The sequence below is a fragment of the Colletotrichum higginsianum genome, chromosome 6 (genome assembly GCF_001672515.1).
Source record: "Colletotrichum higginsianum IMI 349063 chromosome 6, whole genome shotgun sequence".
Taxonomy (NCBI): Eukaryota; Fungi; Ascomycota; class Sordariomycetes; order Glomerellales; family Glomerellaceae; genus Colletotrichum; species Colletotrichum higginsianum.
In genome coordinates, this window is record NC_030959.1 from 320,381 (window position 1) to 340,799 (window position 20,419).

The 20,419-nt window shown below is 57.0% G+C and overlaps 5 protein-coding genes across 5 annotated transcripts; 3 read left to right on the forward strand and 2 right to left on the reverse strand.

Annotated features, from left to right (window-relative positions):
- Positions 1 to 2,278: 2,278 nt before the first annotated feature.
- CH63R_08500 (uncharacterized protein) lies at positions 2,279 to 3,046 on the forward strand (the record flags this gene model as incomplete). Its single annotated transcript, XM_018303474.1, has 2 exons — positions 2,279 to 2,602; positions 2,858 to 3,046. 2 exons carry the CDS (start codon positions 2,279 to 2,281, stop codon positions 3,044 to 3,046), a joined length of 513 nt encoding a protein of 170 aa, XP_018155497.1.
- A 3,139-nt stretch (positions 3,047 to 6,185) lies between these two features.
- Positions 6,186 to 8,855, forward strand: CH63R_08501 (uncharacterized protein; the record flags this gene model as incomplete). Its single annotated transcript, XM_018303475.1, has 1 exon — positions 6,186 to 8,855. The coding sequence occupies one exon, from the start codon at positions 6,186 to 6,188 to the stop codon at positions 8,853 to 8,855; it is 2,670 nt and encodes an 889-aa protein (XP_018155498.1).
- A 978-nt stretch (positions 8,856 to 9,833) lies between these two features.
- On the reverse strand, positions 9,834 to 11,082 carry CH63R_08502 (SPFH domain/Band 7 family protein; the record flags this gene model as incomplete). The annotated part of the gene is made up of 2 exons (XM_018303476.1): positions 9,834 to 10,599; positions 10,676 to 11,082. The coding sequence occupies 2 exons, from the start codon at positions 11,080 to 11,082 to the stop codon at positions 9,834 to 9,836; spliced, it is 1,173 nt and encodes a 390-aa protein (XP_018155499.1).
- A 939-nt stretch (positions 11,083 to 12,021) lies between these two features.
- CH63R_08503 (Ubiquitin-conjugating enzyme) lies at positions 12,022 to 12,674 on the reverse strand (the record flags this gene model as incomplete). The annotated part of the gene is made up of 4 exons (XM_018303477.1): positions 12,022 to 12,085; positions 12,150 to 12,355; positions 12,430 to 12,509; positions 12,602 to 12,674. 4 exons carry the CDS (start codon positions 12,672 to 12,674, stop codon positions 12,022 to 12,024), a joined length of 423 nt encoding a protein of 140 aa, XP_018155500.1.
- Positions 12,675 to 13,405: 731 nt separating this feature from the next.
- On the forward strand, positions 13,406 to 18,949 carry CH63R_08504 (endosomal peripheral membrane protein; the record flags this gene model as incomplete). The annotated part of the gene is made up of 6 exons (XM_018303478.1): positions 13,406 to 13,483; positions 13,540 to 13,606; positions 13,666 to 14,046; positions 14,101 to 14,189; positions 14,249 to 16,633; positions 16,826 to 18,949. The coding sequence occupies 6 exons, from the start codon at positions 13,406 to 13,408 to the stop codon at positions 18,947 to 18,949; spliced, it is 5,124 nt and encodes a 1,707-aa protein (XP_018155501.1).
- Between the last annotated feature and the right edge of the window lie 1,470 nt (positions 18,950 to 20,419).

Below are 20,419 nucleotides of genomic sequence, written 5' to 3' on the forward strand. Positions count from 1 at the left end.
GGAGGGCGGTCCAGAAGCTTGCGCAGAGGGCAAACTGGGTCCCGGCGATCAAGCCGGCCAGGGCTAGAGCCTAGAAGCCTTGGGGGACCTCGGGCACACAAGGGGATGAGATGTTTCTCTCGACCTTTGTTGCCTCCCCCCCAACGATGTGCATATGCATACATGCACCTCTGTGGAGGACTGGGGGGGGGCTAGGAGACTGAAAATACTGTTAGAGGAAATGGTCTTGGCTTTGAGAAGTGCCATATTCTGCAGAAATGGCGTCTGATATATCTGGAATCAGTCAATCCGGCAACCGGTAGCAGTGGCGGCCATAGAAGAATAACAAGATGAACAAGAATAAGAAGAAAGCCATGCGAGTATCGGGATATTTCTTCGGCCTCCGAGGACCACAGAACCCGAGAGGCAGAGAGAACTTCTCTCAATCCTGCCCAAAAGGCTTCAAGGTCAAGGCGCCCGCCCACGCAATCAACAACCATGCCCAACCCTTCCCAACTGGGCTTGCCTGCTGCGGGCCGTAGCATCTCCTTTGAGGCCTGGTTGCGAGAGAGAGAGGGAGACAGATAGAGAGAGAAACCCCACCTGTACTGCCGATTCAATTCGGGGCGGCGCAAAATGGTGTTGCATCGATATTGCAAAAGGCGGACGACGAGCAGGGTGACGAAACGACCTCAAGATGGGGCTGGTGTGTGCCGACCGCCTCATCCACCACAGAACAGATCTTGGTTAGCCGCAGCGGGGGGTGGGATCTGGGATCGTCTACTCTCTCTTCTTTGGGAATAGGCGCGCAGGGCGAAGGTCGCAATCCAAAGATGGATACTGGAGCATCCGTGCTACGGTGACGGACGACGACGACGACGACGACGATGGGCCAAAGCTCCAACCAGCCTTTTAACACCCCCGACGAGCATGTCGTCCGAACGGGGGGGGAGGGCGCTGACCAGTCGGTGGCCGGTCCCGAACTCTGCTGTAGTGTATGTGTCCGGATGCTGAGCCTCAGAGCCGGCTTTATTGTGCATCATTGACTGGGCGATCAGTGCTGTCCCATCCTGATGGATGTCGAGCAGATGCCACGGCATGTTTTGTTTGCTCCAACAAACTTTGGACGGATGTTTCTCTCTCTCTCTCTCTCTCCCTCTCTTTGCCATCATGCCGCTAAGCTCCGTCTGCCGGCGATCCGGATCATACCCCCTGGTCAGTAGACTAGACTTCGCAACAGTGGCGGGCGTGCGCCGGTCTGCGATAGTCTGCAGGATGACGGCGCCGGACGACATGTGCCGGTGAGACACCCCGACCTGTTGGCCGACTACTCACTCACCGCAGGAGGGGAGAACATTGTAGTAGACCGCCGAGTGTGTCTGACAAGCCTGACAACCAACCGGCCGTCGCTCGGACCGTCTCCGCCAGTTCACGTCGGGCGTAATCGCATTGTCTGTCCACTTGTCACTTGTCGTAGGTGCTTCCTTGACACAAATGGTTAACAGGTTCCGTGCGGACGGCTTTGGTCTCACAGACGACGACGACTACGACGACGGCAAACAGTCTGGAGGAGCAGCCTAATTCATCCCAGCTTCCGGTCCGTCACCACCCACCGCCACCATCACCTCACCTCACCTCACCTCACTCGCGAGTCGAAGCGGACCCTGGGATGGAAAACCTCTCGAGGTACGGGAGTACTCTGTACTCTTCGGGATGCTTTTTTGTGGGCATCGCCAGGAGCTGCTAATAGTAGCTGAGAGGGGGGTCCCGTCTTCAATCATGTGGCCAACTCATCCCTGGTCTATGGCCTTGGCCCCTTTCGATCGTTAATCTCACCGATGACGAGCAATCGACGGAAGCGAAATGCGGTGCGATGGGGGGGCCCTGGCCGGGAAGTCATCCTCCCCCCCGAACCTGAGTCCCTGACTACCATTGTACAGGGTAATCTTTAAATGGAAACCCCAGACGAAGAAAATAAAATAAAAAAGGCCTGATGTTTGCTTGGGTGTGTTCGGTGCGTGCATGGACTACAGGCTTTTAAGTCCACAAGCTCTGCCTCTCAACATGATCGACGGCCGCACACTATCGACTATTGATTGATTGATTGATTGATTGGAATCAGGGTTTGCCAGCCGGCGATGATGCTCTCACATGTCCCGCTATTGCTTTTGCGATACCTTGGTGTGCTGGCTGAGGCAATACATTGGCACGTTGACCGGCGACTCTTGTTGTTACTCTTTGACTCCGGATATGCGTCCAGTTCTGTCGCTCCCCTCAACAGCCCGCCCACCCCAGCAACATGTTGACTCGGGGCGAATCTGGTTCTGGGATGCCCCCTCGACGAAGGTTGATTGTCCAGCTCGTACCGGTTGCGTGCACCGGTGCACACGGACGCCAACTCAACCGAATACATCATCGAGCATGGAATGGCAGCCATGGAGAGTGGAGGCTGGCTTCGCCGCTTACGTGCAGCCGTGGCGAACAGAGCTCCAGTGAACCTGTCGGCACAAGGTCTAACCCCCCAAGCTCTGGAATCCTTGAACTGGAGCTGGAGCTCGAGTGGACGGAGGGAGGAAAAGCCAAGCTGTCGAGTCTCCCTTACAAAGAGTACAAGTACAGACAGGTATGCGGCGACTTGAGCTGGGACGAACCCCCCCCCCAGAATATTGACGATCCAATCCAATTTGGGCCATATGCCCAAATACACGTGCACAGTATCACCACATCGAATGCGAGATGTCATTTTCCCTCTTGTGATTAGGAAAGAACCCCCAATCCCAGATATCAAAGCTGGCTCTCTCTCGTCTGTACTCGTGATGCAAGCCGGGGGGGGGGGGGGGGGGGTGGATCGTCGTGACCCTCATCAAACTCTTCCGAGGTTGGACGAGGGGAGGGCAACGCATCGCATCCCATCACCGGCCAGTCCAGTCGGGAGAGGGGTCGGTCTGTGTGGGCTCTGGATTTCCACTTCCACTACCGCTATGTCCGTGTCCGTCCAAAAGGCGAATGGCAACCTGTCCGTGTCCGTCCAAAAGGCGAATGGCAACCTGTCCGAGGCGGCGACTAACCCGATGAAGCTCGTCCTTGATCCCAAAAGGAGGCTCGTTCGCGAAGACCCGACGATGTGGGTGGACCATCCCATCTAGAAAACGCTCGATTCTGGACGGAAGCGGTACGGCACTTCGCCGCTCGAAGAGAAAAGAAACGAAAGAGAAGAGAAAGAAGAAGAAGAAAAGAAGAAAGAAGAAAAAATCATACACCGAAAATCCTACTGCGCTCCATCAGACGGACTGCATTCCGTTTGCTCTTGGACAACTCGATGGCCCCCCTCCCCTCCCATTCTACTCCAAACACCGCTCGCTGTCCAGTGCCACCCCGAGTCATGGGTGCTGCAGTAACGATGCCTGAGTCGCTCGAGTCGCTACGGCGTTGCTTGCTTTTCCGGCTACATGCTCCGTAGTCTCTTTGTCCATCCCTTTCTACCTCTCTCTCTCTCTCTCTCTCTCTCTTGTGTGAGAGCAGACTCTTTCCAGTAAGTTGGTTGAACAAGAGTTTGTCGAGTTGCTTCTTCTCATCACTCGTGTGGTGGGGTATCGGCCACGTCGTCGACCCCTACCCCTCCTCTCCCCTCCTTCCCTTGTGGTGCATTCAGTCACGGCAACACATGCTCAGCCACGCCGCCATTCCAACTTTTCCAGGCCATGTCCAGAGTGATTTGGTTGGGAAAGTCGAGATATCCGCAGAACTGAGCGCAACAACGACTCCCAGAGTGGGCACGGGGCACGTATGGAATCCAAATGGCCTAATCCACAGCCCAGAGACATTCCAGAATGCGTGGAGCCTTCGCCAGGCCCAGGTTCAGGGGCATCTTCAGCCACCGCATGTGGATTGGACCCCCGGTGTCTTGCTGGGTTCGGAAAGGGCGGGATTGAATTGCAACATGACATAGAAGCATGAGAAAGTGACTGAGCGAGAGAGAGTGTGTGAGAGAGAGAGAGATAAGGGAGGGCCGATACGATAGCCCGGAGAAACCATCCCGTTTGTTGGCTTGCGAAAACATGAGCTGGCAGGCTGTGTTCTCGTGCGTAACGATGCCAACGACTTCGTGGCTTCCCCGGACAGAAAGACATCCGTGCAACAACAACAACAATGCAGCCCATCGTGTGCTGCCGTCAGTGCCACCAGAGTCAACATCACCTTCTTTTCTTCTTCTTTTCCCCTTCTCTCTTCTTTTGGACACTAGGCTGCCGAGCCTGGCTGTCCCGCATCAGGCCGTTTCAAAGGGATACGCCGCCTGCCCGCCCGCCCACCTCGTCCGATGCAGGGTCGAGATAGGCTGACAGGTCGTTCGCGCGCTGGGGAATTCTGAGACAAGGCCAGGACGGAAGCGGAGGAGCAAGACACTGAAATGTCTGTCGGGAGGGGGTACACTACAAAGCAATGCATCGGAGTTGTCTCTGCTGTCAGGGCTCCAACAAAACAAGGCTAAATGAGTTGATTGTTGTCAACAAGTGCGCCGCCTACTCCATCATGCATGGATGGCCACCTCGAGCTGGCTGGCCTTTTCCGAGCCTTGCCTAATGAGGGCGTCACAGAGGCCCAAGGCGCTCGCCCGCCCGTCCAAGGTGTTGTTGTTGTTGGCATGAATGACTTTTTTGGCTGCGAGGCCAGCCAGGGTTATTGCAGAATGGCGCCGTGCTGATCATCCCCGATGAGACGGTGGATGTGTGCGCCTTGGCCCGTAAGAGGGAAGGTCTCCTCCTCCTCCACACTCTCTCAGGGGCACCCGGCGATTGCCTGCAGAGATCATTCATTCACAAGCCTTGATGGAGGACTGGAGCCGAGTCTCGCTCATCCACGGTCCCCGTCCGCCCCCTGCCCACACTCCGCTGTCAAAATTGGACGACGACAAGAAATGGGGGTTGTTTGCGAGTCTCGTCGTCTGACCTCCTTCGCAGTATCGTGATTCATTTGTGTCGTGAGGGTTACCGCCGTGGCAGTCGCACTTCGCCCTTGTGACGACTCGCCTCTAGTCTAGAGGTTTGGTGCCCGTAGGTACCATACACTGACTGCTGGTCCGTCCGTCCGTCCACCGCTGAAGCTGAAGCTGAAGCTGAAGCTTTGCAGTTCTTTGCAGTGTTGTTGCCGTCCCCCGTCTTCCAATATCAGAATCTTTAGTTCAGGGGGTCGTTTCCGTCCGCCGACGACCACCCCCTGCCTTAGCCCCGGGTGTCGTTGTGCAGCCATGAAAGTGCCAGACCAGCCATTGGAGCCATCAGAACCTGCTCTTTCGCATTCCCACCGTCTCGTGTGGCTTGCAAGGATTGCCTGCGGTGGACCGCCACCACCCATGCAGAATCTGGACGGCTTCCCACCCTAATCACCTGCAAGTCAGGCAGTCCCCGGCCAAGGAGGGGAGATGTGTTGAGCCAGAGGTGGATGGGCTTTAGAGTAAAGGGTGCAATATGTAAGGTTCAGGTGGCCATCGCAAGCCGTCACTCGTCCAGGTGCTGCTGGTTAACCACTTTTTCCCAGTCTTCCCATATCATAATCGTAGTTCCCTCCCAGTCGCACTTGGCTCCGACTTGACCGATGCTTTGAACCCTTTCCCTCTTCCTTTCTTCCTCTTCCAACTTTCAGGTTCGACACGTGGAGGATCACCTTATTTCCGATAACTTGGGAGAGACAGAAAGAAGCCGTCTGGACCGGACCAATCTGGAAATTGTACCGGTGGAGACGCAAACAGGAGTTCGGCTTATCCCCCCCCGCTCCTTTGGTGTCCTGCGTATGACAGACACGCCTGTCGTCTCATTCCTTTGTGTCGCTGTTAGAGGGGAGAGAGGGCCCCTCGGGAGAATCTACTTGACCGTGCAACCAAAACTTCGCGATCCACGACGTCGGACAGCAATAATCGAGGACCGATTCGCGCTTTCGAAAAGAAACCTTGAACAACCTAAACGGATGGAGTTTTGTCGTCTGTTTACTTCTCCGAACCGCATGCATCGATAACGCGGCTTGTCAACCTGCTTGGACAAGGTAGTTCCCTCTTCGCACCGCGACCTCTCCCTTTTGGAGTCGCCGGGTCCCCCCACGCAGTAGAAGAGCTTTTCTTCCATGCGCCGCACTCTAAAGGGAGGCTCTTGCAAAAACTGTGAGCTGACCAACGATATATAGGGTTCGCGCCTGACTTGGTCTGCTCGTCCAACATGGGCCGCACATCCAAATTCACCTTCCCCGTCCCGGGGAGGAAACAGAAACCGCCATTTGGACCGATCGTGTCGGGGCCGATGTCCAAGGCGCAAAAGATCCTGGGCACCGCCGAAATCAACATCGACGCACCGCGCCAATGGGACACCGCATCGAACTCGGGCATCAGCGTATCCGTATCCGAAAGCACCGCTACCTATAACATGAGCGAGAGGAGCCGGGCCCCGCGCCACGAAGAGGAGGGCTTTCCAGGAAACAGCAGCCGCAGAAGCACGCAATGGGAGCAGGAGTCCGAGATCGTGCCAGCATTCCTCGCAAATCGCTTTTCGCAACTGCACACCACCGACGGCGGCCAGAGAGAGTTCACCGAGACGTCGAGCCTCACCCGGCGAGGCTCGACCTCGACCATCACCTCGTGGTACGACAAGTCCAAGATGCCGCTGTCGATATCCCAGCAGACTTCGTCATCCGCAATGGCAAAGGGGCTTCCCCAGAAGGCGAACGCTGTCCTTGACATCGAAGGAAAGGAATCGAACCACATGGCCTCGTCAAGTCCGAAAGCCAAGAAGCGGCCGAGTCGGTTGGACTTGGGCGATCTGTTATCCCGGCATAAACACCACAGCCTGAAAGGCAAAACCGACAGTCGTTCTGTTCTCGGGCCGGACCACAAGAACAGGTCGCCCTCGCTCGCATCCATCTCTTCGCCCCGAGTGGCGCCGCCGCCAATACAGCAAAGAACCGAGAGGAAACTGACGAGGAAGAACACGTTCGACAGCATCAACTCCATGGGCAGCCGACCGAGGACGGGGTCCAGTAGTCGCAGAGGCGCCAACGACATTAGCAACCTCCCCAACTTATATGAGCACTACGAGCAGATGTCGTTCGATCAGGTCCTCGGTCACGATGGTCCCTTGGCCGCCTCAGGACCGTCTTTGGCCGGTGCCGGATACACGCCGCTGAGATCGCCATCGGCGACGGATCAAAAAAAGACCTTCACGAGGCCGCCGCTTCGGCACGAAGGCACATCGTCGATGTATCAGACTCACTATGGCGCATTGCCGGAACCTTCCAAGCCCGTGGGCCAGCCATTGATGCAGACGGACCGTGATTGCGCGTCCAGTGTCTCGAGCCGCTACACGAAGACTTCCAAGGCGTCCAAACGAACGAGCCAGAGTCTCAATGGATCCGATTTGATGGAGAAGAGCGTGCTGTCGCTTTCGTCCGACTCCGAGGACGATTTCTTCCCCGACTCCGTCTCGAAGTTCACCGGGGGATCTCGGAGTAGCGATGCGGGTAGCCTGGCCCCCTCGTCTCTGAGGTCAACGCACTCCCGGGACGCCCCGTCTCTGGGGCAAAGCTCAAGAAAATCGGCCAAGCACGCCAGCTTTGCGCCAACCAACACCTACTTGACGATCCCCAGCAAGTCGCCGCCGGGTAAGCCTCCCATTGTCAACCCTCGACTGAGCTCTCTGCCCTCGACAACGTACCAGCCCCCATCTTCATCGAACCGCTTATCGCGGTATTCGACGACTTCATCGTCAACGACATATTCTGTCGGCGACCGCCCGATCCGCCCCCCGACGTATGGCGGTCATGACTCCCGAGCATCGTCATTTCCGCCCTCGGAATCGTACTCGACTACCGACCGCGGCCAATTGCCACAGCGCATGCTTTCCACCAAGTCGTCTTCCGTTCATTCTGTCGACCAGCCAACCCCGCCAATGAGCCCAACGTCGGTCGAGTCCTTCATGGCTTCGGGGGCGTCCCCGGACGCCCATGGCACAACTGACTCTCGGTTCATGGCCGTCACACGACAGGAAGAAATGCTGCTCGCGGCTCTTCGAATGAAACGGGCCCGGATGCGTGAGTCGGTTATAGCCGAGTACGACGACGAGCCGATAACCCCGTCTTCGTATCACCAGCGAAACTCGTCGCAGGGCACCATCACCAACATGGATTGGCCCGAGCCGCCACAGACGCTTCGTCACCAGTCATCGACAACCTCGAACAGCACAATCAAGGCGGGCTCGTGCACGTATGACAGTCGCCCGGTTTCGTTGGCGCCAGGTAAAAGCCTTCAACGCAGCGGTTCTCGTCATCTGAACCCCACCGCGCCATCTTCTCAACCAGCGTCCGTGATGCCGTCGAGAGCAGGTAGCGTGAAGAAGACGATGCCGGTCCAAGAGGCAATTCAAGCCGGGGCCAAGCAAGAGCGGATCCTGCTGTACCTGGACAGGCCAGTGGGCAACGTCAACTCGATGGATTTTGCCGAACCCAGTCCCGACCTGAGCGACTTCATGGATTTCGACAATGGCAGTGACGACGAAGACGAGTTATCGAGCGACATGGCCCCCTTCCGGGGCCGTGACCCCCGACACGCCATGGGCACCAAGAGCCGCGGACAAATGCTGAGAACAGGCGACCGGGCCCGACACGAGCCTTCGCCGCTGAGGCCGAGAGGCGAGATCGCAGGCACGGAGCGTGTTCGGGTCGTGGGAACCGACAGAGATGTCGATTCACGGTGCGGAACCCCGCGGCCGGATTCGCCCGTGTCGCCTGAAGGCACACTAGGCCTTCCCAACAAAACTCTATCGAAGAAGAAGGCCGTGAGACTGAGCGCGGTCGGTAATGCTGGGGTCGAAGCTGCCTGGTGGGGTGATGATGGTTGAAGTCGAGGTGACAGGACCTTTTTATTTGCCGTGGACGATTCCGATAATCTCTCATCATGATACCCTGCACATGACCTATTTTCTTTGTCAATAACCCATCTTTGTACAAAATCTTGCAGCAATGGATATAAGAGGCGAGGTGGTTTCTCCCTTTTTTCCCTTTCTTGTATTTTCTCCCCCGTTTTTGGGAAGGTCAACGGCGGCGGCGGCGGCGATGACGACGGATTGCCTGTTATTCGGACGGAATCAAGCGGGAGGCGTGGACATTTTTCTGCATGAGGCACCGGGCTTCTCCTTTCTTTTGATGGCCCTTGCGACGGAAACTGTTGGCATAATCGCCTGGAAGTTTTGCTGAATCGCACTCTGTAATAATATTTATTACATATTATGCTTGGGTGACGGGAGGGGCTGAGAGGCGAAGTAGAATTAGGAATAATGATGGAAGAACAGACGAACAGTTTGAGGAAGAGAATGGTGAGCCGGAGGAGAGAACGCACATCAAGGCCGCGTCTTCGTTAATGGGAAGGTGCCTCTGATGCTGGGTGTGTAGCCAGCCTACTTCTCTCCTCCCTTTTCTCAGTCGCCGACTCTTTCCAACCTAGGTACCTAGATAGATGCCTAGATACCTAGGTACTATGACCAATTTCAATCCTTGACATTAACACAATCCTTCCTCAAAACTGTTGCTGCTCGTCTATTTGGGTACAGTTGGTGAGGCTGTCTGTCGCTTTATGTATGCGGCATGGGCACAGCAAATGTGCCGTGTAGTGGGGAAAATAAATGGCATTCATGAAATGAAGTCACAGTTTGAGTCTTTTTTGGTCCCACGTAGGGGCTTTTCTCGCCCTCAGTTCTGGGTTGAGTGGGTAGTAATAGTACATAATGTCACATTCGACGCTTCTTCCTCAGTAGTTGTGTTGTGCTGTGATGTGATGATGTGTTGTGTTGTTCATCAACGCCGGCCGCCTCGTCCGGAAATCACCTGTTGCCCGCCGCCTCGTCAAAGCTCTCCAGCACCGAGTCCTTCAGCGCCTTGGGCTCCTTCGGCGCATGCGCATCGTCGCCCGACTCTCCTTCCGACTCCTTGTTGACAATCTGCTTCGCCATCGCCTTGGCCTGCGCCTGGCCGACCTTGCCGTAAACGCTCAGGCCCGTGGCGATCATGCCTCCGATGTCGCCGACGTTTCCAGGGACGACGACCGCCGTGCTCTCCTTGGCCAGCTTGGCGAACGCGTCGACGTACTTCTCGGCCACGGACAGGCTCATAGCGCCCTGCGCCGCCTCTTCGCCGTTGGCGATGCTCTTGGCAACGGCGTCGATGCCGGCCGCTGTCGCCTTGGCCTTCATGAGAATCGCCTCCGCCTCACCCGACGCCCTGTTGATCTGCTCGGACCGCATCGCCTCAGAGGCGAGAATGACGCTCTGCTTCTTACCCTCGGCGATGTTGATGGCCGACTGCCGCTGACCCTCCGACTCCAAAATCTCGGCTCGCTTTGAGCGTTCGGCCGTGACCTGTCGGTGCATGGCCTCGACCACGCCCGCCGGCGCGTGGATGTCTCGGATCTCGTAACGCAGGCAGGTGACGCCCCAGGCCTGCGCCGCCTCATTGATGGCAGCCGTGATGTTGGTGTTGAGAGCGGCGCGCTCCTTGAGGACGTGGTCGAGCGTCAGCTGGCCGATCTCGGATCGCATCGTGGTTTGCGCCAGCTGGGAGATGGCGTATTCAGCATCTTCGACTCCGTAACTGGCAATTCGTCAGCATGGCCACATGTGCGTGCGTGCCGCGGCTCGAGAGGCCCCCTTTGCTGCGCAGAACGTACCTGGCCTTGTAGGCATCAAAGACACGCGTGTACAGGACACCGTCGAGCTCGAGGGTGACGTTGTCGGCCGTGATGGCGCTCTGGCTGGGGATCTCGAGGGCGTTTTCCTTAAGCGACTTGACGTAGGAGATGCGGTCGATGAAGGGCACGAGGATGGCGAGACCCGGTTCGAGGATGCGGTTGAACTTTCCCATACGCTCGACGATCCATGCCGTCTGTTGGGGGACGAAGCGGATGACCGTGTTGGCGGGGAGCGACGGCTTCTGGAAGTAGGACGGGGGGATGCTGGAAGCAGAGCCGAAGGCCGAGGGGAGTAGGCTCTTGGTGCTGGTCTGGAAACCGCGCGACTGGACGAGAGCTCGTCGCAGCGGCGGAGAGAGGACGGCCTTGGTTACCGCCGAAGCCATGATTGCTGCTGCATTGACATGCGTTGAGGTGGCGTGGGTCAATCGAAGTTGTAAGCTCCTGGGGGCGGCACCTCTCTCGGTCTCGTCAGCTAAGGTTACCTAAGGTAGGTAAGGTATATCTATCTGTAAGGACCTGTGGGTCGTTCGTTCCGTTCAATGGAGAAGGAAAAGGAATAGAAGAAAAAAAGAGACCGACAGCTGCCTGCCGATGTTTAGCCGGCGGCATCGGCCGAGGCCCACCGACTTGATGAGTGATCCCGTTCCATATTCCAAGATCCTGGGACAGGGCATATTGAGTTGATGAGACCTTGCATAGAGTATTGCTGAAGCCTAGCTGGCTGGCTAAGGAACCAAGCTGGAAGCTCCTGTTTTTGTGTGTTGTAGTGAGATGGATGCACTTTTATCCATGGTTTCTTATTGCACAGCCCATGTGGACTTGGGCCAGGGAGTGGAACGAAGTCTGACCATGAAGCCAAATTGATGCATTGTCATCATCCAATCCTGACTCTCCACATCAGTGAGTCTATTCTGGCCTTCAAAGGGTCAACAAATAAGCAGGACTTAGAGTCCTCGTACGTAGAGTCGTGCGGGGAACGAATGATTTGATATCAGCACATCAGTCTGCCAGCATGCGGAACGGGGAGTTGAACATCGCAATAAACCAATACTCCAGAACCACAACTTCCAAGCGCATACCAAACTGGCTCTGCAAACCGACTTGTTTCTGCTTATTCCTACATCTATATCTTGTACAACGCACTTGCACTTGTGTACCAAATATGATGGTCAGGATTAAAAGAGCAAGTTTGTGAGAGAAAGTCGTAATCATTGAGACGTACTACACTACCCATGCCATGTGTATCAAGAGCCAGCCTAGTCTGCCATTCCGTATCCTCTTTCGCGCATCCAGGGAAATCATGAAAATAGGGTACCGGTCGGCTACTGGTATGACGAGCCTTCGGGGGGCTGGGGGATCTTCTTGTTTGCAGGGGCCGCCATGTATCTGGGGAACGAGATGTCAGCTTTTTTTTTTTGCGTGTTGGCTGCAGCTTTATGGCATAACTCACCTTCTAAGTTCAATCAGGACCGTCTCCATGGTGTTGTCCCTCTTCCAGTTAGCCAGGCAGGGAAGCTGCTTGGGGTCGACGACACCGTTGCGGGAGTTGACGCAGGGCAGGTTGACCTGGCTGATGAACTGTATCGTCGGGGGCTCGTCAGGGTAGTTAGGGCCGCAGTGCATCTTGAGGGAGTAAATTCGGTTCTCATGGACACTCTGCATCACGGTCTCTGTCAGTGACAATGCGCACGAGAGGGGGGCGGGTATACGGCAGTAGGAGAAATACTGACGTGAGGGGGTCCCAGGATGGTGCCGTTCCAGTCGGACATCAAGAGGTCTTCAGCATCGTTCAAGCCGTAGGAGCAAGCCTCTGCGGTTATGAAAGTCAGTCAGCAATGCGCGCGGCAGCTCTGGACCCGTGTCGGGGGGGGAAGGGAGAGAGAGATGCGGGCTTCCAAGTACCTGCTCCAAGGCCCTTCTCGCCCTTCTCGAGCTCCTCGAGGAGTCTGAAGTTGCGGGGAACCTTTGCGCCCATGATGACTCGCGTCGTCTGTAAATGTGACTGTCCAAGTTGAGTTGCGAGCTGTTGTTGTGTGGGATGGGTAACCGAAGCGACGAGGAGCCGGTGCAACTGTTCGAGATGGAGGGGTTGCGACCTTGCGAAGTGGGAGAGATTGGCCGTGAGACTTGGGAATGGGGCAGCATGCGCTGCAATACGGCCCGGCTCTTACCTAAACCTCAAGGGGGGCCCGCGAGCGAACGAGCAGTCGAAGGGTTCCGTAAGGGGTACGGATACTGAGTGCTTACGTCGGTAGGTACCTATGTTACAGCAGCAGTAGTGCTGATTAGGTACCTACCCGGATGCATAGAGCAAGTGCACGAGCCAGCGCGGGGCACTTTCCGGGCGGTGAGATTTGTTCTGCCGGTGCTGGTCGGCGCTGTGGATCCGCTGCGGGACATTCCATACGGCAGGCGGGTGTGTACCTAAATCTCCGTGCCTGTTTGCCTTAGTCATCATTCGAGGTGGACAGCTCACCTCTATCGGGCGAGCTGTGGATGAGCTGCGAGATGCAGCTGTCCAGTCGGCAGCTCCCTTGACCCCTTGACCTACCTGTTCTATTCTGCCATTCCTGCACCACCACGCGACCCTGCCCGTCCTCACATCTCCCTTCCCCAACGTGTTCGTATTCTCTTGCTTCCGTGCTGTTAAAGTAAACCGGTCGAGCTTGATGATGGACTGCTGCCCGAGAGGCTACTTGTGACAGAATGACGACCCAGCTCCTGGCGACGGAGCTAACGAATCTCATCCAAGAAAGCAAGCGGAAACACAATGACCTCAGACAGGTGAGCTGTTTCTTCTCTCCAATCCTCAAGAGCTGTGCTGACATGTATCGGCACAGGCGGCCGAGAAGTCTCTGGAGGAGCTAAAGGGGCTAAAGGGGGCAAATGAAGCCCAAGCTGCGAACGGTATGGCCTCTTTCGCATCTCCAGCTTGATGGAGCATCCATGGCTGATTGTTTTACCAGAGCTTGCCCAAAGGCCCAACTTTGTGAACCCCTTCATCGTTGCTTGCGGGACCAAGAATGCAAAGTTCACCGGCATCGCCATTGTCTGCCTCCAGAGGCTCATCGTCGCCCGCGCCCTTCCCAGGGGGAAGCTCAACCAGGTCCTCGAAGCTCTCAGGGAGGCAACCTCGGCAGGTCTCGATGTTCAGCTCAAGATCCTCCAAGCCTTGCCATCCCTGTTGCAGAACTACGCCACCGATCTCAAGGGCGACCTCCTGATCACCGCCCTGAACATTTGTTTCATCTTGCAGTCGAGCAAGAATGCCATCGTCAACAACACCTCGGCTGCGACCCTTCAACAGCTTGTAGTGTCGGTATTCGACAAGGTGGTCACGGAAGACAGTACGCGTGCCATGCCTAGCAGAAGGCTGAAGTGAGTCACTGACAAAGACACAGAAACCGCACCCTCCGGACCTCCCGCTGGCGAGGCGCCGGCCGGCGATGGAACTGTTGAGCTACGTGCAGCCGCTTTAGACGCGCATAGGGTAGGGCACCTATCCCGATGGCCAAGTCCACCAGGTTCACCAGGCTGACTGCAGCAAAGATATTCAACGACCTCTGCCTCATGACAGAAAACCAGCGTCCCGAGTATCTCAGGTTTTCGGGACTTCCGCAGACGTTCGGCCTCGAGCTGATAGAGTCGGTTCTGACCAACCATGCCGCAGTGTTCTCGACCCACAAAGAACAGGCACACATCTTGCAGGTTCGCGTCATGCCCTTCATCATCAGCGCTCTCAAAGGGAAGCCCAATTTCGCAACATCAGTCAGGCTGGTTCGGATTCTTTACACGCTGTTACGGCGCCACATCAATATCCTCCCGTCAGAGAGCGGCGACGCTCTTGACATCCTGACGCACCTACTGGACCAGGAGACGGCAATCTGGAAGCGAGCTCTATGTTTGGAGGTGTTCCGGGGCATCTTTTCAGAGCACGCTCTCATTCGGCGGATATTCGTCAACTATGACGCCAAGGAAGGCGAGAAGGACGTCCTCAAGCACCTGACGGCGACATTCGTGCGGCTCAGCACTGAGAAGCCGTCCGTCATCGGACTCGGCCATCAATCCACGATTCCTGTGGCGGACCCCTACGCCAGCATCGCATCATCCACCGACCAAGCCATGCTCGAGGCTAGCGGCGTCACGGGCATCATCAGTGGCTCCGTTAATGCAGATGGTTCCAACATTGGGATCAGTACACAATGGAGCACCGTGAGGGTCCCCTGCATCGACCAGCTCGACAAAACAGAGGCGCCGTCCGTTCCTGAGTCCTACATCTACAGCTTGACACTTTCTTGCATTTCCTTGCTTTCCGAAGGCCTCGCCAAGTTCATACTCCCCCTCACGGTTCCTGGAGATGGCCGCAATCGCAAGAGAAGCGTGAAACCGGAGCCAGAGCGCGACTCGTCGGCGCCCCCTCAAGAGGACGCCGAGGTCTCACGAACTGCACTGGAGCGGGCAGCCTCATTCAAAAAGAACCCAGTCCCTCTGAATCCTCTTGCCTTGGAAGACCATCCCCTCCACAACGAGGTCAAGATATGCGCAACCATCATCGAGGAATGCTGGCCGGCTATCCTGGCCACCTGCTCGACATTCCTATACGCTGCAATGGACTCGGAGTACTATCACAGTCTCGTGAGAGCGTTCCAGAAGTTTGCCCATGTCGCCGGCCTGCTTCAGCTATCCACACCAAGAGACGCGTTCTTGACAACACTGGGTAAAGCGGCGGTACCTCCGAATGTCTTCACAGCGTGCCTGAACGCCGGAGCCGCTCGACCGGCACCGCCAACGCCGACTACCGAAGCACCAAACAGTATCCTGAGTAACGCGCGAGGTCTGCTTAGCGTTGACAGTTTGGTGACCCAATCGTCACCCGCCGTCGACAGGGGAAGACAGCAAGGACTCGAGGCGAGTCAAATGACGCTCAACACTCGCAACCTCTTGTGTTTGAGAGCGCTTCTCAATCTTGGCATCGCTCTTGGCCCAACACTCGGTTCCTCATGGCGCATCATTCTCGAGACCTTGCAACAAGCCGATTTCGTCCTCTTCTCCACGAGTAAGACTCCTGGAAGAACCCCCCTCGCGACGAAGGGAATAGACCACCATGCCGAGGGCGAGGCGAACGCTCTTCTGTCCAACTTCGGCAGCGAAGTCCGCGCTGTCGAGACGGCAGCATCCCGTCTCATCGAGAGCACAATCGACTTCCCCAACGATGCCTTTGGTGAAGTCGTGACGGCGGTATGCAACCTGTTGGAAAGAACAAATGAGGACAAGCAGAAGGTGGACAAGCAGAAGGCGGAGAATACGAGCCAGCCACAATCACCAACCTCCGGTGGCATGAAACCACCCCCGATAGGTCAACACCGGCGAGTTCTCAGTATCTCGACCGCCGCGGCGGCCGGTCCGAACCAAGAAGATCATTTTGCGCTGGCTAAGCTGGGCGATATCGCCACGATCAACATCGACCGCCTCTTGACGTACCCGCCCGATGTCTCTGGATGGACACCGCTGACATCCGAGCTCATCCACATCCTCAACTCGGCGTCGATGAACGCGTCGGTGAGACTGCGTGCTGCCGAGATTCTGGTCAGACTCGCACTCGAATCTGCCAACGTGGCTGCAACGATGGAGCGAGAGCAGTGCGGAAGCGTGCAGCTGCTATTGCTAGAAGCCCTCCGCGATGCTCTTCTGCCACTGCAGCAAGAAGACAGGGAGGTGACCGTTGCCAGCCACGGTACGGATGTGGAGATTCACAAGGTGGTTCTCGAAGGACTCAAGAACCTGCTCGAGAACTGCGGCGAGACGCTCGTCAGCGGATGGGAGATTGCTTTCGAAATCATCGGCTCTATCTTCATCGACAAGAAGTTCGCCGCCGCCACCGATGAGCGGAGAGTCTCGCAGACCATCATTCTCACGACGCGGTCGGCGAAGCTTGTCCGGTCTTCTTTCAACTCCCTTCAACTAATCTGCTCCGACTTCCTAGCGTCTTTGCCGAATTCCTGCTTTCTCATACTCGTTGATACCCTTTACAAATTCTGCTCACAAGACGATGACCTCAACATTGCTCTGACGGCAAGTTCTCCTCAGCACCGCATTGTCGACGACGCCTGAGCTAACCTCTCGCAGACCGTCACCTTCTTCTGGGTTCTGTCAGACTTCCTCTCGGGCAAGACCGAGAGCCTTCCCATCACGGCCGACCTGATGCAGGACTCCAACATCTCCGACCTAACAAGCCTGGCGGCGGACCCAGAACACATTGCTTCGGACGCCGCTCTATGGATGCTGTTGCTCCTGAGGCTTACTACAGTTACCGCCGACGGGCGCCTGGAGCTTCGTAATAGTGCAATCCAGACCCTGCTGAGGATATTCGATGCGTATGGCGATAAGCTAAGCCCGGAAGCCTGGTCCATCTGCGTCAAGTCTGTCGTCTTCAAGCTTCTGTCGTCGATTGAGGATGAACTTCAAGCCGCCGCGGGCGAGAGTTCGACACACCACGACCGCCGAGAGTGGCACGAGACTGCGGTCGTCGTGTTGAATGGCATCTCGGAACTTTTAGCCAGCTACATGGAACCCCTTTCCGCCCACTCCTCCTTTAACGCCCTGTGGCAGGAACTTCTTGGCCACTTCGCGACTCTGCTCGACTTCAAGGTCCTGAACATCAACACGGCCACCTACAAGGCTCTCGGCAAGGTCATCAGCCTCGACTACGATCCCGGCAGATCCATTTTCGACACCAGCACCGTCAACGCCGCTTGGGAGCTCTGGTCACGGGGGACGCCCATCTCATTGGATGAGGAGGATGGCAAGAAGACGGACAACCAGAACTGCCTGATCGCATACGTCGCCACGTTCCACGACGTATACCAGCTCGTTCAACAGGACTTGACGGTTGATCAGGTCCGTCAGATGTTGACCCTCTTCCGCGAGGCCCTGCAACAGGCCACCGTGGGAGCCTACGTGAACGACATCGAGTACGTCACGCCGCTGCAGAACCAGGTGCTCGAGGCCATCAAAGTAGTGCGGACGGATCTCGCAGGCGTGCCCTCAGCCATGATCTCTCAGGTGGCAGAGTTCGTGCGGCTCGCCTTCAGCAACGACGCACTCAGAGCGCAGAGCCCGGCGCAACGAAGAACCTATGTGGCCATGTCCAAGGCTAGCATGTCGATTCTGCAGACGCTCGTGCTCCGTAACGCATCCGATGCCGACATCTACGCCAGCGAGGCCTTCTCCGCGGCGCTCTCGGCACTCTCCAAGCCAGTGGTGCTCAAGTACGGCTTCCCCATCGTCACCAAGTCGACCCAGCCCTGGCGCCTGGCCACGGACTCGATCCTCGCGGTGCTGGAGGCCACGCTCCCACAGATGCGCGCCCTGGAAGTCCCGCGGCCAACGCTCCAGGTCATATGGCATATGATTATCGAGGTCGCCGACGGCATCGTCAGCGCCGACACCAACGCCGCGCCGGCATCAGCTGACCTCTCGGACGACGAGTCCTTTGACATCGCATCCTTCCACAAGCTCCGCGAGCTCATCATCCCCTCGCTTGGCGCCGAGGCGGTTCCCGACAAGACGCGCCAGGCGTACGCCGAGAGCCTCTTCCGCACCTCCATCATCCACGCGCCCTCGCCCACGGAATCGTCCCTCATCTTCGGACCCAACGGTACTTCGGATAGCACCATCAACAACAACAAGAACGGCCTCGCGGCCCTCTACAAGAAACGGACCGGCCGCACCGTCGACCCGCTCCCGACGCGGCGCGACCGGATGGCATACGTCTGCGTCGACGAGCTCTTCTCGCTCGTCTCAGCCTACGACGTCTCGAGCCTGCGCATCGTCGTGCAGCCGCCGACGCCGGCGTTCCCGCCGCCGCGGTCGGCGACGTCGCACCTCTCGGAGGCGCCGCAGGCGCTGCACGTGCGCATCGCGCGGTCCGCCTCGCCGTTTCTCATCCTCCGCGCAGCGCTGACGATCCGGGCCTACATCGCCGACCAACCCTTGCGCGGCCGCATGCCGCAGCCGCTTTCGCAGCGCAAGGAGCTCCTCCGCGTGCTGCGGCAGCTGGTCGACCTGACGTCCGAGTCGGACGCCATCCCGGACACGCCCAATGTCAACAGCGACGGGCGGAAGCACCTGCTACGACTGTACCCGCTGCTCGTGAGCGCCGTACAGGTGGCGGGCGGCTCGGGTGACGAGGGCGTCTTGAAGCTCTGCGCCGAAGCGCTCGAGGTCGTCGGTGGCGAGCTGGGGGTTTGAGGGCCTTTTTTGTACTATTAGTTACTTCGATCATGAGTTAGACACCCAGCCAGCAAGCAAGCAAACAAGTAGTAGTAGATATCATCAAGTATCAGGAATTTCAAGGGGCGTTTTTTACTTCGTGATCCCATGGATACCGTCCTAACACCATGCACCCACCCGTCTGCAAGGAAATCAACATGTTGAATCATAACCTGCAGCCCTTGACCATTGCATATCCTGTCCATCCTGGGACCAAGGTCAACAACATCCATCCAACCAAATCCCACCTTGTCCCGACCTTGGCCCTTCTGTTCCTCCATCATGTCCTCCAAACGCCGATCTAGCTGTTACGCGGCACGTGTCCAAAGCTTCATGCCGCTGTCTTTCGGTATGGTGTACTAGCCACCCCCGAAAGACGTGTGTCTGACTACCAAAGATGTATGCCCTTGTTCACATCACGGCGGCATCACGGGCTCATGTATTACTCAGTCTGTTACCCCCCCTCCCCAAAACGAAAAAAAGTCGTGTTGCCATGCCCTGGCTGTCCAACGCTCGGGCTTAGTGCCTGCGCCCGTCATGATCGCGGTGAGTGTCATGTCGACTTTAGCCGGGCTCCGTGGCGTGTCCATGGGTTCCGGGACTGACTGCCTTCACAGACGCCATTTCGGCTAATGTAGTTTCCCGGTTCAGACATCCTTGCTAGCGAGGGCTACCGCGAGGTGCAGCGGCTATTTGGGATGAAGAGGGTGTGGCGAGGCAAGACACTTGAAGAGGGCTGCCAGAAGGGGCAAGACGATATGATTCGAGATGGTCTCATTAACAGTTCGGTAGGACTGGATGTTTGGTGAATAGTGGCAGCAGACTAGGGGATGGATGAAGGATTAGAGAACGCCCAGGGTGAGCTCCAAAAGGGGGCGTCCCCCCCAGATTCGGAAGCGTAGCCTGATTAATGCATTTCTCGCGCATCCAACATGAGTCGGGTCACAAGACATCGCCGGGCTGGCGCATGAGGACAAGCCATTCGACGTGTCCGGGGCGAGCGAGTAGTGCTTGTGTCTGTCAAGCAATCGGTGCCAACCCACGCCCATGTGTAGCGCGGTACGGATCCTGCCATGCAGACAGGGCGAGATCAGCGCGTCCCGGTGGTGCTCGTTCTCCGGCTGGATCGACAGTAGATTGTTGCCGAGTCGAAAGGATGACCCGCCACCACCGAAGCGACCAACGATGGATCGTGGGATGGCTGGCTGGGCGAGCTTATCGAGTCGGGTGGGCAGAAAAGACAAACAACCCCAGACTTTCCCCGGATCTCCACCATGCAGCCAGAGTTGGCGGTGTTGGGCGCCTAGCAAACATCCACAATGGACCCCATTTCTCCCGGGAGGCGAGTTCATCATACACACCATTGCCGAGCAGTGAAGATAACCTTACAAACACACACACACCTCTTAGGCACCTCGATCCTTGTCCGCGCTTAGGAGACTCGGGGTC